General features: G+C 31.7%; 4 protein-coding genes across 8 annotated transcripts; 2 read left to right on the top strand and 2 right to left on the bottom strand.

Moving 5' to 3' along the window:
- Positions 1-2157: 2157 nt before the first annotated feature.
- On the bottom strand, positions 2158-4908 carry LOC124849070 (cytomatrix protein-like protein). 3 transcript variants are annotated; one of them, XM_047326922.2, is made up of 5 exons: positions 4571-4908; positions 4372-4459; positions 3538-3611; positions 2847-3446; positions 2158-2553 (listed from the first exon to the last, which is right to left on the bottom strand). In XM_047326922.2, the coding sequence occupies exons 1-5, from the start codon at positions 4784-4786 to the stop codon at positions 2431-2433; spliced, it is 1101 nt and encodes a 366-aa protein (XP_047182878.1). In that variant the 5' UTR covers positions 4787-4908; the 3' UTR covers positions 2158-2430. The 3 variants fall into 3 exon arrangements, with proteins under 3 accessions (XP_047182878.1, XP_047182879.1, XP_047182877.1); XM_047326923.2 differs by having other exon boundaries at positions 4372-4453; positions 4571-4907; XM_047326921.2 differs by having other exon boundaries at positions 4372-4483; positions 4571-4906.
- Positions 4909-6248: 1340 nt separating this feature from the next.
- Positions 6249-12829, bottom strand: LOC124849083 (nucleic acid binding protein). Of its 3 annotated transcripts, none has more exons than XM_047326943.2 (13): positions 12589-12827; positions 12099-12235; positions 11942-11997; positions 11808-11859; positions 11606-11710; positions 10776-10856; positions 10011-10091; positions 8584-8649; positions 8351-8467; positions 7450-7497; positions 7273-7358; positions 6824-6884; positions 6249-6464 (listed from the first exon to the last, which is right to left on the bottom strand). In XM_047326943.2, the coding sequence occupies exons 1-13, from the start codon at positions 12743-12745 to the stop codon at positions 6390-6392; spliced, it is 1122 nt and encodes a 373-aa protein (XP_047182899.1). In that variant the 5' UTR covers positions 12746-12827; the 3' UTR covers positions 6249-6389. The 3 variants fall into 3 exon arrangements, with proteins under 3 accessions (XP_047182899.1, XP_087971303.1, XP_087971304.1); XM_088115177.1 differs by having other exon boundaries at positions 12099-12221; positions 12589-12806; XM_088115178.1 differs by lacking the exons at positions 11808-11859; positions 11942-11997 and having other exon boundaries at positions 12589-12829.
- Positions 12830-13315: 486 nt separating this feature from the next.
- LOC124849082 (Ribosomal protein L12/ ATP-dependent Clp protease adaptor protein ClpS family protein) lies at positions 13316-15333 on the top strand. Its single transcript, XM_047326942.2, has 2 exons — positions 13316-13444; positions 14352-15333. Exon 2 carries the CDS (start codon positions 14432-14434, stop codon positions 15005-15007), a length of 576 nt encoding a protein of 191 aa, XP_047182898.1. The 5' UTR covers positions 13316-13444; positions 14352-14431; the 3' UTR covers positions 15008-15333.
- Positions 15334-16985: 1652 nt separating this feature from the next.
- LOC124849080 (Major facilitator superfamily protein) lies at positions 16986-19946 on the top strand. The gene is made up of 2 exons (XM_047326939.2): positions 16986-17368; positions 18640-19946. The coding sequence occupies exons 1-2, from the start codon at positions 17110-17112 to the stop codon at positions 19692-19694; spliced, it is 1314 nt and encodes a 437-aa protein (XP_047182895.1). The 5' UTR covers positions 16986-17109; the 3' UTR covers positions 19695-19946.
- Positions 19947-25453: the final 5507 nt, after the last annotated feature.

Here is a 25453-nt window from a genome sequence, read left to right as displayed (position 1 = left end):
ACAATACTTTCATAATTATGTAGGGCTGTGATAAATTAATTTATGTCATAATTTGCTTATATTTGCAAAACTTTATCAGAGATTTAAATTTTTTTAATATTCAACATATTATAATATTTAGTTTTTTTACACTATTACCTTAATGACTCGTGAATTTTTATGGGGATTTTTTTATTTTATTTTATTTTGTTTTGAGAAGAAAATAGTATATTCAACTAATCAATATACGACTGAGAGAAAAATTTAAAATAAAAGTCCACTAATTTTTTTATTTGTGTATTGCAACAAATTAATGTGCTTGTATATAATTATAGTTTATAATTGGTAAGTATTTTTAAATTCATAATCTATAACTATATATCCATAATTACCTATAATTATATACAAAGAAATGTACTTATTTAATGTTCTTCTTAATTAATATTTTTTAAATTTAAATCATTATTCATAATACATAAAACTATTTTTTAGATTTATCATTTTATTGACAACTTTTTCAAATTTAAATAATTTTCATAATAGAAAAATTATTTACATGAATAATTATAATATTTTTTATTTCAGTAACTATAATTTGTTTTATTTTATCTATAACTATATTTATAACTATAAACACCTTTTGTTTTTTCAATTCTACCCTTCTAATTACTTTATTTTAAAATTTAAATAATTTCTATAATTATATATAAAGAGTTTACACCTGTCTTTTTTATTTTTCTAATTTTATCCTTCTAATTATTACTTTTTAAATTTAAATATTTATTCATAATAAAAAATTATTTTTCAGTTTCATCATTTTAATAACTATTTTTTAAATTTAAATAATTATTCATTATACAAATTTATTTACTCTTTTATCATTAAATTATTTTCTCAAATTTAAATAATTACTTATAATAATAAAAATATTTACACAATACTACTTATAATATTTTTTTATTTCAATAACTAAAATTTATTTTATCTATAATTATATTTATAACCATATACACTTTTTATTGTTTCGATTTTATTTTTTAATTATTATTTTTAAAATATAAATAATTTATAAATATTTAAGAAATACATATACACAAGTCTCTGTTTGTTTACGCTAATTAATTATAACTAAAAATCACTAACCTCTGCTTATGTTGTGTTAAAACATAATTTATTATAATTTGTAAGAAATTTAGAATTTTGGATAATTTTTTTAATTATACTTAAAAAAAGTGTCAAATATATTTCTACGCTATTTGATCCAAACTAAAAAAAATAGTTGGGATATTTCGACAAAAATCTAAACGCATGCTTTATTATATTATAATAAAATTGGGAAAAAAAATTGTCTAATGGTAGATTATAATGATTCACCATACATCATCTTGTATAGACGTGATCCTATATACTAGTCCTCTTAAAGAGATAAAAGGTATGTGTAAAATTTCAAATATTAACACAAACTAGTATTATTTTTAAAGATAAGGCAAACCTTTATTTACACTTAAAAAAAATGCATTTCTCAAACTTTTTGGCTAATAACGTTTATGCTCTTAATATAAATAATTTTATTATAAAACTAATTTAGTAAAAGAATGCCAATAGCATATTCTGCATTATACCTTTTTTAAATATTCATTAATAATTAATTTTTAATTATAAACTACATGTTCTTGAATTTAAGTAAGAATTCATAAAAGTTTATGCTGAATTTCCGTTAATAAGATTATATGAAACAAAATGTTACTGATGTTTTTCTTTTCAAAACAAAGTAATTAGTTTTCAAAAATCTTTATGTAGGTAGAAAATATTAAATAAATTTTTTACTTTTATTAAACCGGTAAATTTTGTATGTAGTTATACGTAACTTTAATATTTTTGTATGTGTTGTTTACTAGTATCCTTTAAATGATAATATATTTCTTAAATGACATGCCACTAAGTGACACAGTGCATTCTTTCATTTCTGTTTTATTTTTCAGTAAATACCTGTTGTTTTCAGTCTTCTATAATTTTTTTCAGTTTTATCTTATAAAATTTGTACTTATATTTTGATTTATATTAAAAAATTATAGTTCAAAGGCAAGTAAATCCGAAAAATATTGTACTTATTGTGCAATTGCTCCTTTTAAGATTCCCTGAATCAAAAAAGAAAATCGAACATTCATGTATAGTGAAAACAGTGAATCTCTTCATATACATTTTTATTTAGTAATAAATAATTAAACCAGTTATTTAAGATTGACATGATTAAAATCTACTTCATTAGAATGATAACAACATTAACATACTAAAGGCTGTTTTAAATATAATTTACAACAAAAGAGTGGAATAGCATTATCTATTCCAAAGTTAAATCAAATGTTTTAATTACTAAAAGCTCATACATGATACATAGTTTACATAAAGAGCGTGCAAGGCCATGTAAGACTCACATATTTCCGAAAGGAGTCATCTTTCATCTCTGACCTTCCCAGAGGACTTCAGTTTTGGAACCTTGAAGCTACTAGAGAACAGCTTAGGAGCTACAATGGGAATAACTGGAGGCTCTTTCCTCTTCATGCTTGTTTTCCGCTGGACATTAAGATTCAGGAAGTGAAAACATATAAAAAACAAGGAAATGCATGCTTTTTTCTCAAACTTTCAATTTTAGAACCATGGGAATACATATTTCTATTGAAATGAATGCATAGTTCAAGCATTTGTAATTTAGGAAGCAGGATGCTACTTCAATACAACCATGTTCAAGAACAAAAGAAAGCCAGCATTAATCAATATGCCACCAGAAAAGCACATAAATGACAAATGCCGGCAGAATTAACAAGAGTACAAGGAAGATAAGCAATTAGAAGAAGAACATCCCATACCCTTTCAGAAGATTTTGCAGCTGGTTGATCCGGTGTACGTATTTCCTTCTGCACAATCATACTTCTAATCTTGCTGCTCTTCTTTCCCAAACCAGATGCTTTATTCCCATCGGAGCAATGATTTAAAACAGGTGTGACATGGTTGTTCTGGAGTTTTCTTAAAGATTCCAACTCCACTGAGAGTCCAGATATTTCCTTGTTTAAGCTTTTTGTCTCAGCCTCCATCTCAGCAATTTTACTTTCTAATTCGCAAATTTTACTATCTTTTTCATAATTTTCAGACCGTAGCTGCTCCATGCCGGAAACGAGTACCTTTATCTTTTCATTTGCCTTTTCTACTTCAGCTTCTTTGGTCTTTAATTTAGCAGTGTAGTCATTCTCCATTATTTTATATTGATTCCACACAAATTTCTTTTCCGCCAAGAGTTCAGACACCTCCGAATACTTTTCTAGAGAAAGCTTATCATATTCACCTTTTAACAGACTAAATTCATGGCAAGAACATTTATCTTTTTCTGCAGTATTCCAAATGGGCTTGTTCTCTTTATCTGTGGTTCCTTTTTTCTTCTTGCCAGTATCCTTAGATTTTGTTCCTTGGTCCTGTTATAAAGTGACTGTTCAGCATAATGTAATACATAAGAAATATCAGAAAACCCAACAAATATGCAACGCTGACTGACAGATTACGTACTTCTCTAACAGAGGATTTACGAGAAAGAATTTCAAACCATTCTTTAAAATCCCCCAACTCATCCTCTGTATGCTCTGTAATCATAAAATAAATAAATGCAGTTAGAATAATGTCAAATAAAAATTCATTCAAACACCTATTATTTCAACAATTAACAAAAACTTTCCCTTGAGTTGAAAAAATCGAAGTTATTAATAATTTAAACCAGAAAATGAAAAGAAAATTCTCTGTAGCATGCTAGGAGTGATACATCATCCAGGAGCAGGAACTTGATGTTTCAGCCAATCAGGCATTTAACCATCTCAGCCAACCCTTACATTCATGTATCATGTAAAGTTATTTAAATTTACATCTGGTAAATGAAAATAATCCGAATCATGTTACATCAAGGACCATCCCAAGATTGACGGGTCACATAAACCAGTTCTCATCCAAAACTTATTAATTTAACTCTGCTCCTATGCAATTAATTCCGCAGTATTTGTTTTGGATAACTTTCAAATGCGATGCGATGCCTCAAGAGAAACCTTTTGATCCCCCAAAAAAGAGACAATTGTCCAAAAATAATCATATCACAAACATATGCTACTCTCTACTGTCCCCCAAAACTCAACTAAGGTACTTCAAAAAACAAAATATCTACACCACGTCAAGGTACTCCATTCTCAATCCTTAATAAAAACCACAACCAAATTTGCTTCTTGAAAGCAAAACATTAAGGAATAAAACGACAAATGCAAAAACCTAAGACCAAGAACCAAAAGCAAACACCTTTTCCCTAAGAATGGCTCAAAGTAAAAACTACTAACAAGAAATCAAAGAAAACTCACTGACCTAAAATCCATGTTAATATAGCAGCCTCTCTGTGCTTCAAACCCAGCGCCAAATCCGCCTTTGCTTCCTCCAGAGACCGTTTCTTCTCCTCAAATGCCAAAATCCCATTCAACTAAAGAAACAGTGGTAATAAAAACACATAAAGAAAAAGTTATTTTTTTTTTTAACTTTAGCGGAGCCCTTAAAGAAGTCTATTTACCTGAGAAATTTGATCCTTGTGAAAGCGAACATCGGAGATCCACCCTTCGTGCTGCATCCGAAGACGGTCTTCGAGAAACTTGTGGCGGCTAGCGAACGATTGAAGCTGGTTCTGCTGGTCGCGCACCATCTGAACCAGAGATTTGAAGATATTACCCCAATTTCGGCGCTCCGTCAAAGCGACGTCAGTAGATTCTGGTTTTCTGAATTTCTGCATTGTGAAATTCAGAAAAAAGAAACTTTGAGTTTGGAAGAAGAGAAAGAGAGGAGACAGCAAAATTGTGAATTTCAACGGTCAAATTTTGCGCCCGTTTGATGCGTTAGTAATTTCAAAAACATCGACAGAGTTTTCAGGACTGAGAATTTGATTTTAAAAATATTGGGCCGTTGTGCTTTACCCGACCCAATTAGCAATCCCTAACCCAAAGGTAGGTGGGCCCGTATTTGAAGCAGGATTGGGGAAGTTTTTCAAAAAGCATTCATGTAGAAAATTGCTTCCGGCACCATCATAGTTGTTTCTAGCACCTTCGTAATGAAAATGGCCTATCAAAATTTATAATTCTCTGGTAAATGGTATCTAACATGTAATAAAAGGTTTCTAAATTATGCACATTCTAGAAATTTGAAATTTTCTTAAGATTTTTCCTTTCCAACCTTTTTTTAAATGTATAATATCTCCAAAACGCGTAACGCAAAGTGTTTTTTTATCTCATAATTGGAAATTGTGTTAAGCAAATATGAGAGTGTTATAAACATTTGGGTTTAATGTTTCAATAGGTCCCTGTTTTTATCCAAAATTTCAAATAAGACCCTTTCTTTTCTTGCGTTTCAATTGGGTCTTTATTTTTGTAAAATTGAATTAAATAGAATCTTTCCGTTAAATTGATGAAACGACGTTAAGTGTTGTATTAACGCTGTTTCATCAATTTAACGAAAAGGTCATATTTGATTCACTTTTATAAAAATAAGGACCTAATTGAAACGCCGAAAAAACGAGATCCTATTTGAAATTCTGAACGAAAACAGGGACCTATTGAAACATTAAACCTAAACATTTGTGATGAATGTGTTTTAATCTTGGTCCTATAAATTTTTATGCCCTAAATTTTTTTTCTTTGATTTTAGTTCTTCTAAAATTGAACATAGTTGTTTTTTTATCCTAGTATTATGATACTTGTTAATTGAGGTGAAAAATAAATAAAAGTATCATAGGGGCCAAATTAAAATTCACTCATTTTATAGGAACTAAAAATCTCGTCTTAAATTCAAACAAATATTTTTAATTATGTTTTTTTCAAAATAAATAATAAATATATAATAAAAATACATTGACATAGAAAATACACTAAACGCCTTTCTTAGAAAACCCTGAAATTACAAAGTCATGTACTACCACTGATATAAATGCATGTGTATAATCATAAGCTTCGTCAAAATGTTTCTATTAATTATTTTGTAAAAAATATAAAGAGTCTTCAATTTGTAAAAGGAAAAAATTAATTATAAGCTTTAAAAAAATTAAAAATATGTTGACGTAGAAAATAAACTAAATATATTTGTCGAAAAAGTGTTCATTAGAAAAAGTGTGATGTTAGTATTGTTAAAAAACAACCACACGCACCTGCTCACACTTCTGAAATCCTATAAACAACTAAAATTTAGCTACCATAAAAAGGAGATATCTCAATACCAATTTAATTGAAAAGAATATGAATATGAGCACCACAATTTTCATTACATTTTCTGGTATGACTAAATTTTAATAGTAGTTCAGGATCTTGAGCACTGAAAGCAATATCCAGCTCCATGGATGGAATTACCTAGTTGGCACTTGTATATGGCTCTGCATTCTCAACTACTTTCTTCAAAGCATCAGCTCCAAGGCATTGGAGAACCTAGGGTCATAAGCCATGAATAAATTATTGTGTCCTAAAGGTATATAAATATACTGCATTTGAAAAGTGAAAAATGCAAATCATATTTAACAATACTAGCAGCACACTTTTTCTAATGAACACTCTTTCTTAGAGATCATTAAGCATGAACTGAGACCTATAAAATATTTCGATCTCCAATGAATATGAACCAATAATAAAGAGTGTCTTCAGGAAGTGTGTGATTAACATTTCTCGTGTCATTGGACCTTGAAAAGTTATTTTTTCTTAGAAACTTCACAAGCCATTAGTGAACTGAATTTTCACTTGCCCTGCAGAGAACTAAGAAAATATTGATAACATAGAAAATCCAGTTATACCTCATTTGCATCTTTGAAAGAGCTGAATTCATCTTTCTTCGGCCAGAGCACACGCCAACACCTGATGACAACCAAAAAAGGAAGGAAAACACAAAGTAAAAGTAAAGCAGAAGAGAACATTTATTATTGGAAAACGCCTCAAGTGCTGGAAAAGGAACAGAATGTATAAACAGTCAGATCCAATAAACTTTCTGAGCCATTATTAGGGTCCAGATTTGGTAACCATTTTGATTTATTTAGTAGGATATGGATTCCTTTGCATGCATGAAATTTAAACCTAATGCATTAAGTAGTTTAGGTACCATGAATGTGTGTTTTGAACCTTAATAGCTGAGCTTTATGAATTATATCCAAACTATTCATGCAGCATGCTATCCAAGTCTCAAGTTTTACTTTATATTTGGTACATGCACACAATGACAGAGAAAATAAATGACATCGTATATAACCTTTCTCGGCCAAGGCGCCGTGCCAGTTCTTCTGCTAAAGCTTGACCTGGAGAATCATTATCAGTTGCCAGGATAATGCGAACTGCCTAAAAGAACAAAGAGGAAACCAAGCTAATAAGCAGTTCACTTCTGCGCTATAAAGATTCAACTTAATAGGAAGATATCAAATGTGTGTACCTTATCCAAGTACTCTTTGCAGTTCCAAAGGTACTGAAATGCATTGTCCTGATTTCATAAGCATGCACAGATACTATTAATGCGATCAATTAATTGACCGAAACACATACTTTTTGAGGATGTAGAAAGATAACCATGGATCAGTTAAGCCAGAGAAAGAATGACTGGAAGCAATTTGTTTTTTCTCTCATGTTAATCTTACGAAAGTGATGTGTGATTATGGTCCATAACCAAAAACATAAACAAAAGGTGAGTCGACAAGAACAGAATTCATACACAACGTCAGTATAACAGATCTTCAAAGAATAAGGCTCCATACTTGGACACTTTTGCAGTAAAATGAAATTAGTTATGATTATTTGTAGGTAACAGGAAAAAGCAGAAAACGTTTAGATAGATTATTCTTTTCAAAGTTAAGGATTATAACTAGTAAATTTATTAGGATGAAAGTGGTCTTAAAACACAAAGATCTCCCTTGAGATAGTTAGAATCAACATCACTAAATGATTTGTACTGAGTCTTTGTTAGTACATTTTTCAATTACCAAAGTACAACAACCACCATAAACCTTGTACTGCATCAGAATAAAAATGAAAAATTAGATGAGCAAATTAGTCTAGGTATTTGAAATAATTCCGAAAGGGTAAGTTGCAATCAGACAATTAATAATCATAATGAATGAACACACGGACAAAACTACAGACAGGGTCAATTACGTTTCATTCGATAGACCACATCTAATCTATTTCATTAGATAGATAGATAAGAGAGACAGATAGATTTTGCTGAAGAAGACAAGAAGCATTAGGGATGTGTGCATTTAATAAGGCATATTACATTGAATATTCACTCGGCTTTAAAAGAAGTGAAAACAAATTTTAATAATACCACACACACAAACCTTCTCTATTGGTGGCAAATCTTTTGAAGAAACCTTTACTGGTGCACCCACTGGAACACTAACACAATTCCGAAAGCCAGCCTCCTCAAGTGAAAGCTTATCAATTTCCCCTTCAACCTATCATCATCATTGGACTGTAAGAATATCTTCAATTATTTCCTTTTCCAGCTTTCAGTTGGGAATTGTCAGACAAAAAGAAGATTATGATGGAGAATTAAGGGAGAAAAATTTACAATGATTATTTCAGATACTTGTCTAATGTCATCAATTCCATATAGTATCTTGTCCGTGCCTCTTTCCTGAAAATCAAATCGAGCATTTGAATGAACATAAGTTACTTCGTATCTAGATCAATTAAACTTCATATCAACATTTTTGAACCCTCAACGTGGTCTTCTAAAGAATAGGGTGCCATCACATTATCCCTCCAAAGCTTTGTCACAAATTAGTCCCTTAGAAACTAGGGTATCACCACATTAATTACCCCCAAAAAATTGTCATGACATAAGTCCTCAAGGATAAAAAGTAGTTACCATACTCCTCTGTGTCACCACTTAGTCTTCTACGAGAATGAATAAAATGAAATAAATATTAGACTTTTTATGGAATAATTTAGTAAAAATCTCCAAAGGACTAATTTGAAGGATTAATTTAGTGACAAAAATATTGTTACAGCAGTCTCACATTCTCTGTTTGTAATCACTGTAAGTAGCCTAAATTATTCTTTTGGATAGATGATAGTTTTGGTTCCTGAGAGTATAAACTGGTGTCAAATTAACCCATCAAACAACTCAAATTTTTATTTAGTCCTTCGATGTTTAAAAAGTGGAACAATTACATTTTGTTGTTAATCTTTCGTGGGACCATTTTGTCTTTAAGTTGTGATGATGTTAAGCTTTCATGACACTAAGTTGTATTTCGTATGACCAATTGATTTTTTATAATCATGGTATTGAACGGATTTTTTAAAAACCAGTTGGATTTTATTTTTAAGACCAATTTGACATTAAGTTATGATGTTTCGGGACCAATTTGAACTTTTACATATTTAGGGACTAAATTAGATTTATCATTCTTTCAACGACTAAATTTGCAGCAGTTTACACTTTCACAGACCAAAGTACCCATTTACGCTTATTCTTTTTGTAGGATAGTTATTATAAATTGTTTTATTTCAGGAAGGGAGTTACGACTTATACTGTGGCTTACAGCTTTGTATTATTCATTTTCTCAAAACAAAAGTTATTGAAGAGACGTGAACAAACCCATATAATGAATCAAGACACCATTTTCAATCCAAAATCTTAAGGTGATTTATGGATCCTTCTTCTACTTATATATTCATCTTACTTTTTTTTACCCAATTTGAGATTTCCAACTCATTTTGAATTCCTAACAAGAAATAGCATCAAGGAGTGATACTCAATTTTTGACAGAACCTTTTGATACAAATTTGTAAATTTTTTCCCCGAGCATTTTCTACAAAAAGGAAGTGTAGGCAAGAAAGGAGAAAATGTAGCCTTGCCTGCATTCTTTTTTTTTCTCATTTCTAACACCACAGTTGTCCTTTTCTTTCATTGATTGTACATGAAACGCTACTGATCATTTCAAAATACATCATTCATTGTAATGAATACTATTTGCAAACTGGAAAAGTTACCAGCCAAAATCTTTTCTCCAGTGCTCTGTATTTGCAACCAACAAGCAACCCATTTTGTTTATAAGTAAAAGCAATGACTGCCTGCACAAAATTTGTAGTACACAACGAAGTTTAGAACTTCTAACTAGTTAAGTTCTTAAGAACTAAAGCACGTATAGAAATGTTTATAAGACAGCAAAGAGAAGAAACCACAACAATTATGATCATTGCTAAGATTTTTTTGATGATCTTGAAGCCATGACAACTAAAGCAAAGTTTACTTCTAAAAGAATATATACGCACTACCACTCTGGTTCATGTAAATGGATTTATGTTTCCCTCCACTATTGCCCCACTAAGGTTCAATTGCAGTAGTTGAGACCGGTTGGAAACAAACACGGACTTTAAATATATCAATTCATGGCCGTAATCATTCAATTCAATTGCGAATAATGAATTTTGCCATTAGAACTCCAGCTTTAGAGCTATTAAGGAAACGTCAATTAGCCATCATGACATTGCCAGAACTATATAAAAATCTAAAATCACCGCTTTAAGTTAAAAATCCATGATATTGGTCTTTTAGTTCAGATTTCAAGAATTCAAGATGGCAAGATCACTGAAGATTCTTTTTCCCTTTTGAAAGGGTATATATCAATCAAAGAAGCAGCTATAGGAGTCCCAGCACAATACGGGACAGAGCACCAATTACAGATCTGGATTCCGTTTATCTAGCAATTTAAAGGAACAAATATTACAATTACAAAACCAGAACTGTGGAAATACCTTATTGTCAGACAGTTGCCTAACAGCATTTCTGCTCAGGGTTTTCTCTGATATCAATCTCTCTCTAAAGTACGCAACAAGCTAAAACAAGGAAAAACAAAATCAATACATAAGCAAATAATCTGACTAATACTTAAAGGTTGCAATATATTGACACAAGCACCTAATGAAACAGTCTTTAACATCTTGAAGAGGCAACACTCAATCAAAATAGTAGTTTTGCATGCTCACACTTGGCCATTCCAAAATTATCAACCAGATTCACAATCATGATTGAATAGTGAAGCTTCTAAGGCCATATTACTTAGTACCCATTACATCATATTTCTAAACCTCTACTGGACCTTTGATACTGAGATATTAATTAACATGCCACAGGTTATGGAAAATGACCAGATATTTATGCTAAGAGCTTGAGGGTCATGGGGAAAAATTATATGTTATTGAAATTGATTTAACACTTGAGCATAAGTCCAGGTGAACCTTATTTCAAAGTGTCAAGTAATTCCTCAGTTATTTTGCCTTAAAAATTGGGAGAATAAAGCCAAAAGCACAAGAAAGTCAAGCCCTGTGTCTATTTCAGCTAAAAATAGTAATTATAACGCATTTCCACTCTCGATACCCTTAAGAGTGCATACTTTGTATGTTGAATCAGAGAACAACGAGAAGGCCAGCACACTTAAGAGGATAATCATTTTTCACTAATTCATTTGAATAAAAGACATCCTTTATCATAACAATTACCAGAAAAATGAGATAGATCATTCTGAGAATTTGGCAGTTGTTCTACTGCTATTGCCCACTAAAAATGCTAAAAACAAGTTCTATACCTTAGGACCAAGTGGTTCCAATCCTAAGCTCTCATCCGCTAATTTTCTAGAAAACTTGGCGGTGGTACAAACCCCACTGTACAATTCCTGATCATCTGCAAAAACCTACAACCAAATAATCATGCGGAAGCAGTATGTCATTGTTCATTACAAGTTTTATGCTTGAAAGGAGACGTAAATTTATAAATCCATGTTATGTCACCTGACCAGCCCAACCACATTTAGATCGAAAACATCTCCACATTGCAAATTCGCTACATCGCACATTTGCCAAAATACATTACATCAAAACACGCAATTATCACCACACACACAAAGCAATTACACGAAGCATACCCATTCGAGATAATGTGAAAAGACAAACTCCTCTCCTTTAATTGCCCACCTTTGCACTAGAATATCAAAAGTCAGAAACCTACTTAAAACCAAATACATACAAAAGACTAGGGGCAGGAAATAAAATGCAGTTTTAGAAGAAAATAAAAGTAGATACTTTTGGACAAAACAGATTATGGTACTGCCCAGGCAAACAAGAGTTTCCCAAGCTGATGCCCAGAAGTTCCATTCTCTCTTTCAATACTTTCACTTTAGGTGCATCAGAAGTATTGTCCACAACCTGCTCCACAACACCTTAAAAATAACACGAACAATCATATAAGGGAAATTCAATAAATATTTTTTCTAAAATAAAAAAAAAATTAGTTTATGCACTAATAGGAGGGTTTTATTTATTTTCACATCTTAAACAAATCACAAAAGGTCATGAATTTAAATCTGTTAAACTTTTCAATGACTACCTTAAAAGTCAAAATAACATTTTCTGATTCGTTGAAAGCGTTAAACTTTTAAAGGCAACAGAGCATAGATATTAAACTCTTAAAAAAGCTGAATCCTTTGGCTGCCCAGAAAATTCAAACTAATAACAGTAACAAACGGGGGAAAAGGGTATCATAAGAGAAGAAAAGCGAGGGAAAACGATGAACCTGGAGTAGAGGGCACAGTGGTGTTACGAGCCAGTGAATGACACCAAACGGGACATTGTCTTGTGGATAACACTGCTGCATAGGTTCTGGGAATCAACTTGGAGAATAGAGATTGAGTGACGGGAAGACGCAGCCATTGGTTCTGAAAAACTGACATGTTTGGTTTTAATTTTTATTAGTTTTCATTGCAAGTTTTGAAATGCCTGTTTGTTCATCTAGAACTATTAGACACAAGAGAGGAGATATTTTTGCCTCCATTGAATAAGAAAACTCTTAAAATTCTTGTGTTTCCATAAAATTCTATTTAATAAAATATAGGAGGTTTAGTTACGTAAAATTAATTCACTCAGACGATTTATACCCCTAAATATATATCATCCATAGAAATTTCTACTAAAAAAATTGAAATTATTTATTCCTAAGAATTTCTAATTACTTCTTTCATTACATGTTTTCTTCCTACACTTTTTCCTCTCTATATATCTATCAATTTTATATAAAAAAATTAGTTTCATCAAGAAGATTCAAAATTGAATGATAGATTTTTTAACAGATTATTTAATTCAAAAAATAAAAAATGAAGTATTGTATTTTGAAGTGTACTATTTGCTAACTATTACAAAGGGCAAAGTTTATTTAAGAATAATCGGGGCTGTAGGACGAAGAATGGTGGTGCAGAAAGTGATCGTTGGACTTTCTTAAGCTGGCCCAACTTTGAAAGCCCACCTCTAAAGCCTGCTTTGTTCACAGCTCCACAATCCCTAATCCCGCAGTTTTCATTCTTCCTTCCTTCCCCAATTTTCACCTCGCTACCACAGTACGCCAAAATTGCAAGTCCAACACCTTCTTCCTGAAGGTAACACATACTTTCTTTCTGTACTTTATTCTTTTTAAATGAAGAAAAGTTTCTGTTTTCATGGATTGATAGATAGAACCCGCCATTTCAATTCGCTAATCACCCTCAGTATTTTTATTAACTCCTCGGCACATTTTCTCAGCGCCATGAAAATATTCCAAATAATGTACTTTTAAACTCGGTTTGGTTTAATTAATCCCCTGATTTAGTGGCCTTGCTCCATCTATTTTTTTTGCATCGAAGATTGCAGGGATGTAAAATTTAATTATTTTTAAATGTTGTTGTGTTTCATTCCAGTGGTAACTTCTAAGTTAAGTTGGCTTACTTTTTTTTTGTTACGTGCTGGTTGTGATTCAATTATAGTTGCTGTCTTGTTCTGTATGAATTGTGAAATATGCATATTGTATCTGGGGGAGAAAAATATGTGATGGGCATTTGATGTTTGGATTTGGATTTTAACAAGAGTGGTTATAGATTTTCGTGGAATATCTGTTTCGAGTTTAGAACACTTCCAAATTCGTTTTTTTTATTTTGGGATGTTTTTAAAAGGAAAATGATGAGTAGACACCCAAATGTTAATTGACACCTTAAGAGATAAATGGAGAGAAGTGCAGCTACATAGGTGATATGATTGATAGGAGGAGAGATGCGAAAGGTCTGTTAGGTTGTTTGGTTGGATTGATGGGCTGTTCCACACATCATTGTTGTTTTTTTTAAATTGGAAGTGTTGAAGTTGATGTTTTACGTGTGTAGTATGTTCTGCCTTCTTTTATGTTATGGTGATCTCTTCTGTTTGAAGTGACTGGGAGAGAATGTGTATGAATACCTGAAGTTGTATCTGCGATCATATATGTTATATGTCGTGTGGTTCACTGCTCAACCTTAGTAAGTTTTGAAATTGTTACAGGTTGGTGCTCCTACTTTGTTGAAAGAGCATCTTTTCCAATATATCGGGTTCATGTGTCACTATTTTGATTGAACAAAGAGATGAGGTTTATCCCCCTTTCCAGATTAATCTGCCGTCTCCCTCAGCGGGATATATGTGGTCCCTTGCAATCTCGAGCCTTACAGACTAATTCGGTTCCTAAAGATTCTCTGGCTAAGCCAAGAAAGTACAAAATTCCTCAATTCTATGATCCTTATGGCCCCAGACCTCCACCCTCAGAAAAGATCATTCAGCTTGCAGAACGAATTGGAGAATTATCCGAAGAAGAACGTGGTCAAATTATGCCTACTTTGTCAGAAAGATTAAATCTTCCAAAGTTGCAGCCAATTTCCACGGATGGCTTGGACATGGGTTCAGAAGGTGGTGCAGCTGGACCAAAGGTCGAGGAGAAAAAGGCAGAGAAAACAGCTTTTGATGTGAAGTTGGAGAAATTTGATGCTGCCGCAAAGATCAAGGTAATTAAGGAGGTAAGAGCATTTACTAGCCTGGGATTGAAAGAGGCCAAAGATCTTGTTGAAAAGGTTCCAGTGGTACTAAAACAAGGGGTCACAAAAGAGGAGGCAAATGACATAATAGAAAAAATAAAAGCTGCTGGAGGAGTTGCAGTTATGGAGTAGAACTTTGATTTTTGGTTGAGATCATAATTTTCTTTAATGTATGTCTTTAAGTTCCCATCTCATGGTTATCCGTGAATGAATTTTAGAAGAAAATTCTAATGGCACGAAAGAGATTTAACGATTAAGAACCAGCTGTTGAATAATCTATTTGAACCATTTTTTGTTAGTTGGGCTCTCTGGTTCATTACTGTATCACTTGTAACTGCAGTGTTGGTTTGACACTTATAACAGTCTGCCTATCCTCTGCTCACATATTTTCTTCCAAGTGAAATGTTTCTAGGTTCATAGGCAAAATTATTTTATGGAATTTTCTTGTAGTTCTTTGAGATTCTTGTCGTTGATACACTATACTTGCTAGTATTCTGTTTGGACTGGTGCCTGGTGAACCTCATATGAAGCATTATACCTCTTTTCATACTCAATTAGTTTACTTGTTTCTTGTTCTATAAACCTTCTTATATGATACGGAAAAGAATGATGAGTTGTATGGCTATGGCTTGGCCATTTGGCTTAGATATTGTGATTAGTCTGAGAGTAGGTAATATATGTTTTGCTTTCTTATTTAGTATATCGAATGACCATGAAATTTGTGTCCAACACGGTACACAAGTCTTTTTTTTTTTATCATTGTTCTTTCGTATAATTATTTTCATTCTCCTAAAGGAACTTTTCATGAAAAGGGCTTTGTTTTACCATTACTTGATTTGGTGACGACGACAAAGAAGTCGTGAGAATATTATATATGTTATTAATTTGTATTCCTTTTTTTAACTACCAATACAGTGCCCTTTATTTTAATTTTTACAAATATAAGATAGTTGCTCTTCATATATATGATTTCTTTTATTTAATATGAAATAATTTCAGATAATCTAATAGTAATTTCAACAGTTTGAAAATGTCACAAACAAAAGTGTAAAAATAAATTATTACTTATTTTTATAATAAAACAATTTAAAAATATTGATTATGTTTGATAAAATTTGTTGAAAAGGCAGTTGGAAATTAAATCCTTAGTTTAAAGTTAAAAAAACTAAATTAAAAATGTTTGATAAGATTAATTGACCAACTAAAAGTTTTAAAACAATAAATAAACTATGGAATTTTTATGTAAAAATATTCTTTTATAATTTAAAATAGTTATTACTTTTTAATAAAAACAATAACTTGATAAATTAAAACAAAATAAACTAATTTAACATTATTAAACAAGTATAAAGACATAGCAAAAGATGGTATAAATTTCGTCTATGTAGATTATTTAGAAATATAAATATAAATAAATTAAATAAGCTAAAAATTATTAAAACTTCTACTTTATCAAATACATATAACGTAAATTTATCAAAATTTTATTTATCAATTTATTTATGATCTAGATAGTATGTTTTAACAACTACACATATTATACTAATTTAATAATTTTGACAGTGACATCCACACAATTAGTATAAGAAACTAAACTGTCCTCTAACTTTCCGTTTTAGTGGGACGTTTTCAATATCGCTGTTTGTTTTATTACCACATAAATTATGATTTATTCCTTATACACAAATAAAAAATAATTTTATATGATTTTCTAACAACGTTCACAAAAATGTTAATTTTTGTCTAAAACATTGTTAGAACTTAGGATTGCCACGTTCACAGGTATGGTCCCATGCCCTTTTTTCTTGTCTACGAATACCAAAAATGAAAAAAAAAAAGGACCCATATCAGATCTACTGCAGGAGTATTCTGGAGAATGTAAATATGAAAGAATTGTTACTTGAAAAAAGAAAAACTAGGAAAAGTAAATATTAAATTACTAAAAAGAGAAGTTAAAGATGCAAGAAACAGAAAGGTGGGAACAGGTGTCACTTGTTTAGAAAACGTTATAGTTCAATGACAGTAACATATGTCAGTTTATGAATGAATGTGTCCCCACTCAGTGGTGTTCCTCCATAAAACATAACAGCACCTGAATGCATTTCCTTAAAAAGCTCAAACCTCTTTGAAACAACAAATCCTTAGATAAAGTTAAATCTCTATTTAGTCTTAAACACTTCTCTCTCTCTCTCTCGATAACTCTTTTCCTTAAGGGTTACGAAAGTGAAATAAAAATGGTAACTTCAGACGGTGGCGATGGTGGGAAATTGAGGAAGGTTCTGGGTTTGGGATACTGGGTGCAAGGATTCAGGTGTTTTCCATGGTTGGTTGTGAGTTTCTACCTCAAAGATGGTCTTAATGTGGACCCTTCCACTCTTCAAATTCTCCAGAATTCTGCTAATCTTCCCATGGTTGGGAAGCCCCTCTATGGCCTCGTTTCAGACTCTGTTTACATCTCTGGCCAGCACCGAGTTCCCTACATCGCCTTTGGAGGTAAAGTTGTCTTCACTCTTTTCATTTCTCTATACCCTTTTGCCTTCTCTCTCTGATTTGTTCATGTTAAAGCCAAGTTGCATACTTTTACTGCTGTCAATGGATAGTTGTTGGTTCCTTGCTGTTGGGTGTTGGGAATTGAGAATTGGTTCTGTTGTGTTCCTTCTTATTCTGCTTTGGAATAGATAAAAGAATAGGTGGATGGATGAATTGATTATTTGTGTATAACTATGAATAAAAGAATCTGTCCATTCGGTGTGAAGTTGCTTTAATGGGAAAAAGCATAAAGAAAGAGTAGGATCGAGATTCTGAACTTGAAAGAAAAAACCAGATAGAGTTTTTGTATCTTACTTTTTTGCTTTTGTTGGGACTTATTTGATATATTATCTTAAGTCTGAATCTAGATTCTTTGAATTCTTTTGATATTAATGAGTAGCTAAATGCCAAAGAACATTCCCCTCCCCAGATATTGTTGGTGGTTGTTGAGTGTATGTAATTTAACCTTCAAGGATTCAAAATTGAGCCATCTGCTCAGCAATATCAACCATTTCAATTTAAGCAATGAGTCTCTATCATATAGGGGCAAATAGTTAACCAGTTGTATGATTTGATTAATGACTTAACAATTAGCATCAATAGTGACATCTGGGTCTGATATGTTGTCTGGCCAGACTTTTCAGGAATTTCCCCTCTTTTTATCGGTGGAAATTCATCCATAGTTTCTTGGTTGCTAAAATTGGAATCAGTATCAAAGTTTCTCCATTTAAGTTCTCATCCGTTAGAACAACTTTTTGTGGCATTTTTATGTGTTTTGCAACCACCCTGATTCTTGGATTTTGATATCATGGAGGAAAATTCATCAGCTAGAGTTTTGTTGGAGATATAATGTAAAACCATTCTCTTGTTTTCACTTGATAACTAAAGCTTTTGGGATAATTGTTTTATGACATGGCATTGGATCCTCTAGACCAAATTGTGTAGATTCTAAGAGAATTCACTCCTTGCCTCTCCCCATTCTCTTCTGATAAAAAGTTGAATTCTAGCAGAAGTCAGGTGAGCTTGTTCATAATTCATGGTTAGAGTCTGTAGGGCTCATGTATGAAGGGCATGTTAGAGACACAATATAAAACCATTCATTTGTCTTGAACTATGAGGTTAAGCTTTTGGGATAGTCGGTCCATGTTACTAATGTTTGTAGTTTTATGGCATTTCTAATTTCTACCAATGATATAACTAGTTCCTAAAATATTTCTCTGAATCTGTTTATGCAGCTTTCTTGCAGGCACTGTCATGGATAATCATAGCAATCTCTCCATCAAACATTTCTATTTTCACTATCTCCATATACCTCCTCCTTAGTAACCTAGGTGCTTCGATAGCTGAGGTTGCAAATGATGCCATTGTTGCAGAGATGGCTAAACAGAGTCCTTCCTCAACCAAGCACCGGCAACCATCCTCCTCAGGCAACCTCCAATCCTTTGTTTGGATAGTTGGCTCTGCAGGAGGAGTTCTTGGTAATCTTCTAGGCGGCCTTTTTATTGGACGGTTCCAACCACAAACCATGTTTCTATACTTCGGTCTCCTCCTTGCTCTCCAATTTTTCATAACCATTTCAGTTCCTGAGAGTTCTCTTGGGCTTCCAAAGAGTCCATCTATTGGGATAAGAAATCAACTTTCACAGCTATTGGTTGCTCTAAGAAAGCCTGAAATTGCATACTCAATATCATGGTTTACAGCATCTTATGCCATTATTCCTGCCCTTACAGGCACCATGTTCTTTTACCAGACACAACATTTGAAAATAAACTCATCAGTATTGGGTATCTCCAAGGTGTTTGGCCAGGCAACAATGCTCCTATGGGGAATCATATACAACCAATACTTCAAATCTGTCCCACCAAGAAAACTGATATCAGCCATTCAAGCTACGATGGCATTCTTCATGATTTCAGATTTCTTGTTTGTGCGAGGCTTTTATCGTCAAATGGGTGTGCCAGACTCAGTCTACGTGGTGATTTTCTCAGGATTCTTGGAGGTTCTGTTTTTCTTCAAGATTCTCCCATTCAGTGTTCTAATAGCACAGATGTGTCCACCAGGATGTGAGGGGTCTATAATGGCCTTTCTTATGTCTTCCATAGCACTGGCATTCATTGTGAGTGGATACCTTGGTGTTGCACTTGCATCGTATATTAAGATAACTGGAAGTGACTTTTCAGGCTTTCCACATGCACTTCTGATACAAGCTGCATGCACTATGGTGCCAACTTTTTGGTCATCGTGCATACCTGATAAGGTAGAATCAAAAGCCAAGCGAAAAGACTCATAAAGTTAATATCTTTCAAGCAAAAAGTGGAAGGTGCTGAAGTGATTGATTCTTTTCTTTTATTGCTTCATTCATCAGCTGGCACATACAAGATATATCAGTTGGTATTCTAAATTTTTTATACAATATGTTTAAAAGTGATAGGGTGTAAAGGTGTAGTATGACCACATGGTGATCATGTTCTTCCAAGGTACTTTTGTCTTTGTCTGTCCTTTCGATTGAATATCGAGTGCATAGCCCTCTCTTCCCTCTTCCCTCTTCGTTTCTTAAATTAAAAAGAAAAACGTTTTTTTAATGTCAACGTTAATGCATTTTTTAACTATTTAAGGATATATTATTATTCCGGATGGAAAAAAATCCACAGCGAGTAAAATTTGCTCGAGTAATTACTGTACGTGAATATTTATTATTCGCGAATAATTAGTAATAAATATTTATTAGTAATGAATATTTTAATACACGTGGTTAGATACAGATAGTATATTAGTCGATTTTTACCCGCAAAAATAATAAAAGGTTAATTTATATATTTTTTAATTAAATTTAATTAAAAATAAAATAAAATTATATTTTATTAGATTAAATTTAATTAAAATTAAATTTTAATTTATATTTAATTTAATTTATATTATATTATATATAATTTTTGTTATTTTATTTAAATTTTATTTTAAAAATATATAATTTTTTTTTATTTTTCGGGTATTTGTGAGTATCTGCAAGTTTTAAAACACTCGCAGGTATTTTTTAAACGGGTATTCACACGAGTAGTAGATCAAGTTGTTACTCGTTGTCATCTTACTTCCAATCCCGTGATAACTGAATAAGCTGAAAACTTAACAATTTACAAATTTTAAAATTCAATTTTTTTATTGGATGGATCGTTTTAGAAACTGATCCAATTTAAACCCCACCTGTATGTGTATGTTTTTATTCGTGTTTTTTTGTAAAATTATCACTCAAAACCCATAAAAAAACATATTTAAATTAAGGTTTAATACATCATTTAGTCTTTACTTTTAGGGGTTTGGTTCAAAGTAATCCTACTTTTTAAAAAAGTTCAGTAATGCCCCATATTTCGTTAAAAAATGTTCAATCTGGTCCTTTTCGCTCACGCCGTTAAAAACATAACGGTGCAAATGCCACTATGGCCAAATCTAAATGAGTTGTGCAGTTTGATGAATACGTAGCTGAAAAAATTAAATGATATTGATGTATTGATTAGAGAGAATATTTCTCTCGACACTAGCCAACAATGCACCAATTTTATACACCCACCTCCAGATTCCACCCTATATCACTCTATATACTATTCCACTCAATAATAACTCAAAAATGACATAATTTTCGAAACCCATAAAACTAGATATTTCACTGTTAGGACAACATCAATATAACTAAAACAAATTGCTTATTAACAACAAAATCGTGGCCATTAGATAACCTCTGCACCTTTCTCATCAATCTTTATATCTTCAAAGAAAACTCCTTTAGCTTCCCTAGACCTATCTTATAGACCCAAAATTTAAAATCTGCACAACGAAAATCTTAGCCTATAACCCTTCACCATTCTTATAATCCACCCATGCAACCCCAGAATATCATGTGCGCACTTTACCTATCAACAAGGGACATAGCAACACATGCACAACAACAATTTCATGCACTTGGTATTAACCATAGTATGATTTCCCTCCCAAGGTAGGTACCATGAAAACCATTAAATGCCAATATCAAGAACCCCTTCTAACTCTCTGAATTCCAACGTCTACACTATACAGGAAGAAAATATAATATTTCTCTTCATCTTATCGTGGCCCCACATGCATTGAAACTCTTCACTTGCAAAAAGAAAACATGCACTCATACCATTATGTGATGACAGTGCATTACTCAACATTTATACCACTTCCATACATTTAATACCCATCAAACATTTCATGCAATTACAAAATAATAATTTATTATAACCAATGCACTTTATTGTCATATTTCACTCATACAACACATTAACACTTCCTACTCTTATTTACATTCTTAACCTAGCCAATTCACGACTACTCTCCAAAGATTCACGATATGCATTTATCTCTTACTACAAAACCACATGCACTTTAATCTTTCAACCCGTGCATTCATATTTTGGGAATAATATCCCAAACCATTTTTTTTCCTTATCAACCCACAACCTTCCAATTGGGTATACTATCTATCCACACCGTTTCTCAAGATTATCAAGTTTCAAAGGAAACACATCATGTTCAATCAATACGTCAAAAAGTTAACTCCCCTTACCTGGGTTTTCTAGTGAATTCTTTAAAGGCACCTTGGTTCCTATAAAATCCCGTGACTGCAACAAAGGCCCCTGCACAACTCCTTGGTACTCACAATCTTCTCTCTATTACTCACTACACTTATGGTGGAGGACAAAAAATGGTGGTTTCTCTCTTGTGTACCCTCTCGAGTTGTTCTGGAATGTAGCTTAGGGTTGCTTCTTATTTCGCACACAAGCCGTCGGAGGTCGTGTGTTCTTCCTCCCCTGCTGCCGCTGTTGTTGAGGATACCCAGCTAGTGGCTCCCCCACGCCCCCGGGTCTGCCGGATTCCCTCAAGTACCCACGGGGATATGTCAGTGCGGTTCCCCACCGATCTTGGTCCGACAGTGGTGGTGACGACGTGATGAATGCGTTGAGTTATTTCACGAATATTCTCACTTTGAAGGTCTACGACATAGCAATTGAGTCCTCTCTACAATTGGCGCCAAAGCTTTCTGGGAAACTCGGGGTTAAGGTTTGGCTCAAGAGAGAGGATTTGCAACCCGTTTTCTCATTTAAGATTCGTGGAGCTTATAATATGATGCCAAAGCTTCCCAGGGAGTTGTTGGAAAAGGGAGTTATCTGCTCTGCGGTGATTGTTATGTGAAGAAGGTTAATCCAAAGTTGAGGATAATTGTGGTGGAGCCCTCTGATGCAAATGCAATGGCGTTGTTTCCATCATCATTAGAGAGTGATTTTGGACTAGGTTGGAGGATTTGCAGATGGTGTGACGGTTGGGATTTGCACCTAACTTACGTCATTTTATTTTATTTTTAAATATTTACACAGTGCAACCTCTTCAAACGTGTTACGTATTCATCAAACTGCACAACTCATTTAGGCTTGGCCACGGTGACATTTGCACCGTTATGTTTTTAACGGCGTGAGCGAAAAGGACCTGATTGAATATTTTTGAACAAAATATGGAGTCTTAGTGAACTTTTTTAAAAGGTGTGATCACTTTGAACCAAACCCCTAAAAGTAGGGACCAAATGGTGTATTAAACCTTAAATTAAAGAAGATTGTTACTAACTATTTGAGAAGATGTCAAAATGCAACGACCAAGTTGTATAAATTTATTTTTTATGACATATATGTATAATGATATATAAATGAGATAATCGATACTTTTAGCTATTTTTTCAAAAAAAATAGATAAAAAATAGGGTTAAATATGTTTTTGGTCCCTTAACTTTCAGCGAAAATTGGAATTAGTCCCTCTTCAAAACTTTGGACTAATTTAGTCCCCAAACTCTAAAAATATGTGAATTTAGTCCTTTTAACCAAATTTTGTTAACTTTATTTGATGTTTTAAGTGCGTTTCATGATAGCATTTGAGTTGTTTACACTGTTTGACACATTTTTGCTTCAACGTTCACTGATAAATGCGTTTGAAACATCAAATAAAGTTAACAAAATTTGGTTAAAAGGACTAAATTCACACATTTTTAAAGTTTGGGGACTAAATTAGTCCAAAGTTTTGAAGAGGGACTAATACTAATTTTCGCTGAAAGTTAAGGGACCAAAAACATATTTAACCCTAAAAAATATTGCAAATTTTGTATGTTAATGAATGATACATCTTCTTGTACCTTTTTTTCTAATTTTACCTTCTTATTATAATATTTTTTAAATTTAAATAATTACCTATAATGAAAAAAATGTATTTTTTATATTATCATTTTAGTAATTATTTTTTAAATTCAAATAATTAGTTATTATAAAAATAAATTATTTACTCGTCTATTATTTTAAAACTATTTTTTAAATTTAAATAATTACTGATAATCAAAAAATATTTCAATAATTAAAACTTAAGGTTACTCATAAAGTGCATAAGTTATCACTCTTTTATTATGATACATTTCACTGGGCCATTGCACTTACCTTCTGTCATTTTCCGTAAGGAAATTATCAATTATTGAAGACAATAAATATTTCTTATAAATGCAAAATCTCAATTATATATTACTGAAAAAAGTTAGTTATTAGAATTAGCTATATTTTATTATCATCATGCTTCTCCTGTTATTCTTATATTATAGTTATTATAACATTTTATTATAAAATTTTTAAAATTGTGGGATTTTGAATTTCGGAATCGAATCAACTATATAAGATTTGATAATTTTTTTTAAACTCGAAAGTTGTCTTAAAGTCTAAATTGTGAGTCTAACAACTCAGAGGGTATTTGTATAAGATACTCTTGTGTTTTAAAGTTGACATCTAAAAATGGTAAATGTAAGATTACTTATTTTTTTTTTATCTTAAACTAATATTTATAAGTTTTGGAGTAAATTTTTGATTAATATTGACCTAATTGTGCGTAATTAATTTTTTTAAGTTAATTAAAATTAAGGTTAATTGTGTTGACTCATGATTAATTGGTCTGTTTCTTGATTGATCGATCTCATTAATAGTTATTGGACTATTTGAGTGGTGGTTGACCGTCTGGTTTGTGTCTAATTGGACAGTCATATAATACACTTATATTATTATAATATTTTTTATTTTATAAATTTTGTTAAAATCACTACAAAAATTAGTTATTTGAATTAGATATCGTGATAGACATTAAAAATTTGATTCCAAATTGATATGAAATGATATTATTAAAGTTAATCACCCGTTAGTTGATATGTTATTAGTTTTGGAATATATATTTCATTACAAGTTTGTCCTTAAAAAACACAAATAAGAAAAATAAGAAGGAATTTATATTTAAATTATCTTTGATCTTAAATTCTCAATAATTATGTGAGACTATTAAATATGATAAAAATACTTAAAATTTATTAATAATAAAAAATCAGTTAATAAAATTTATCAATAAAAGATATTATTAATAATAACTAACATTCATAACTATGGACATGATGTTTTCTAAATTTTGATAGAATAAACTTTTTAATTATATTTATGATAGGCAGAATCTTCAACACGTTTTTTCACACAAATTCAACAAGCTAAAGTGCAACTTACTACAACTTCAAATTTGCAGTTACTGATATATTATAATCTGAATATATTCATAATTAATAACAAGCTAAATGAATGGACTGTTACACATTTAACTGCTATTGAGCAACAACTTATATTTTTGTATGTTAAGTGTAATTCTCAAAAGACATTATTCTATAGAGCTTTTAAGCATGTAAACAGCTATCTATATTGTGACCCATACTTTTAGGTATTTGAATTAATAATTTTTTTTTTCAGTCTTGTTATTATCTTATAAACAAAAGAAATGATAATTTGTGAAGAGAAAACGAAAATGAGTTGGTTAGAATAGAAAGAAAGGATGAATGAGTGAAATGTAGGTGGGAGAGTAAGTGATAAAAAAGTAAAACGTGTTAAGGAAAACATGTAGATTAAAAGAAAATTTTCGAAAAATAAAAGGTGGCTATTTAATATATTTTTTCATTAACAATTGATGTTCACTAAAAAT

This window comes from Vigna umbellata, chromosome 5, assembly GCF_029865625.1.
Source record: "Vigna umbellata cultivar VRB3 chromosome 5, Vumbellata_1.0, whole genome shotgun sequence".
Classification (NCBI taxonomy): domain Eukaryota; kingdom Viridiplantae; phylum Streptophyta; class Magnoliopsida; order Fabales; family Fabaceae; genus Vigna; species Vigna umbellata.
Note: the sequence above shows the minus strand (reverse complement) of the source record. Positions and strands in the feature narration are given on the sequence as shown.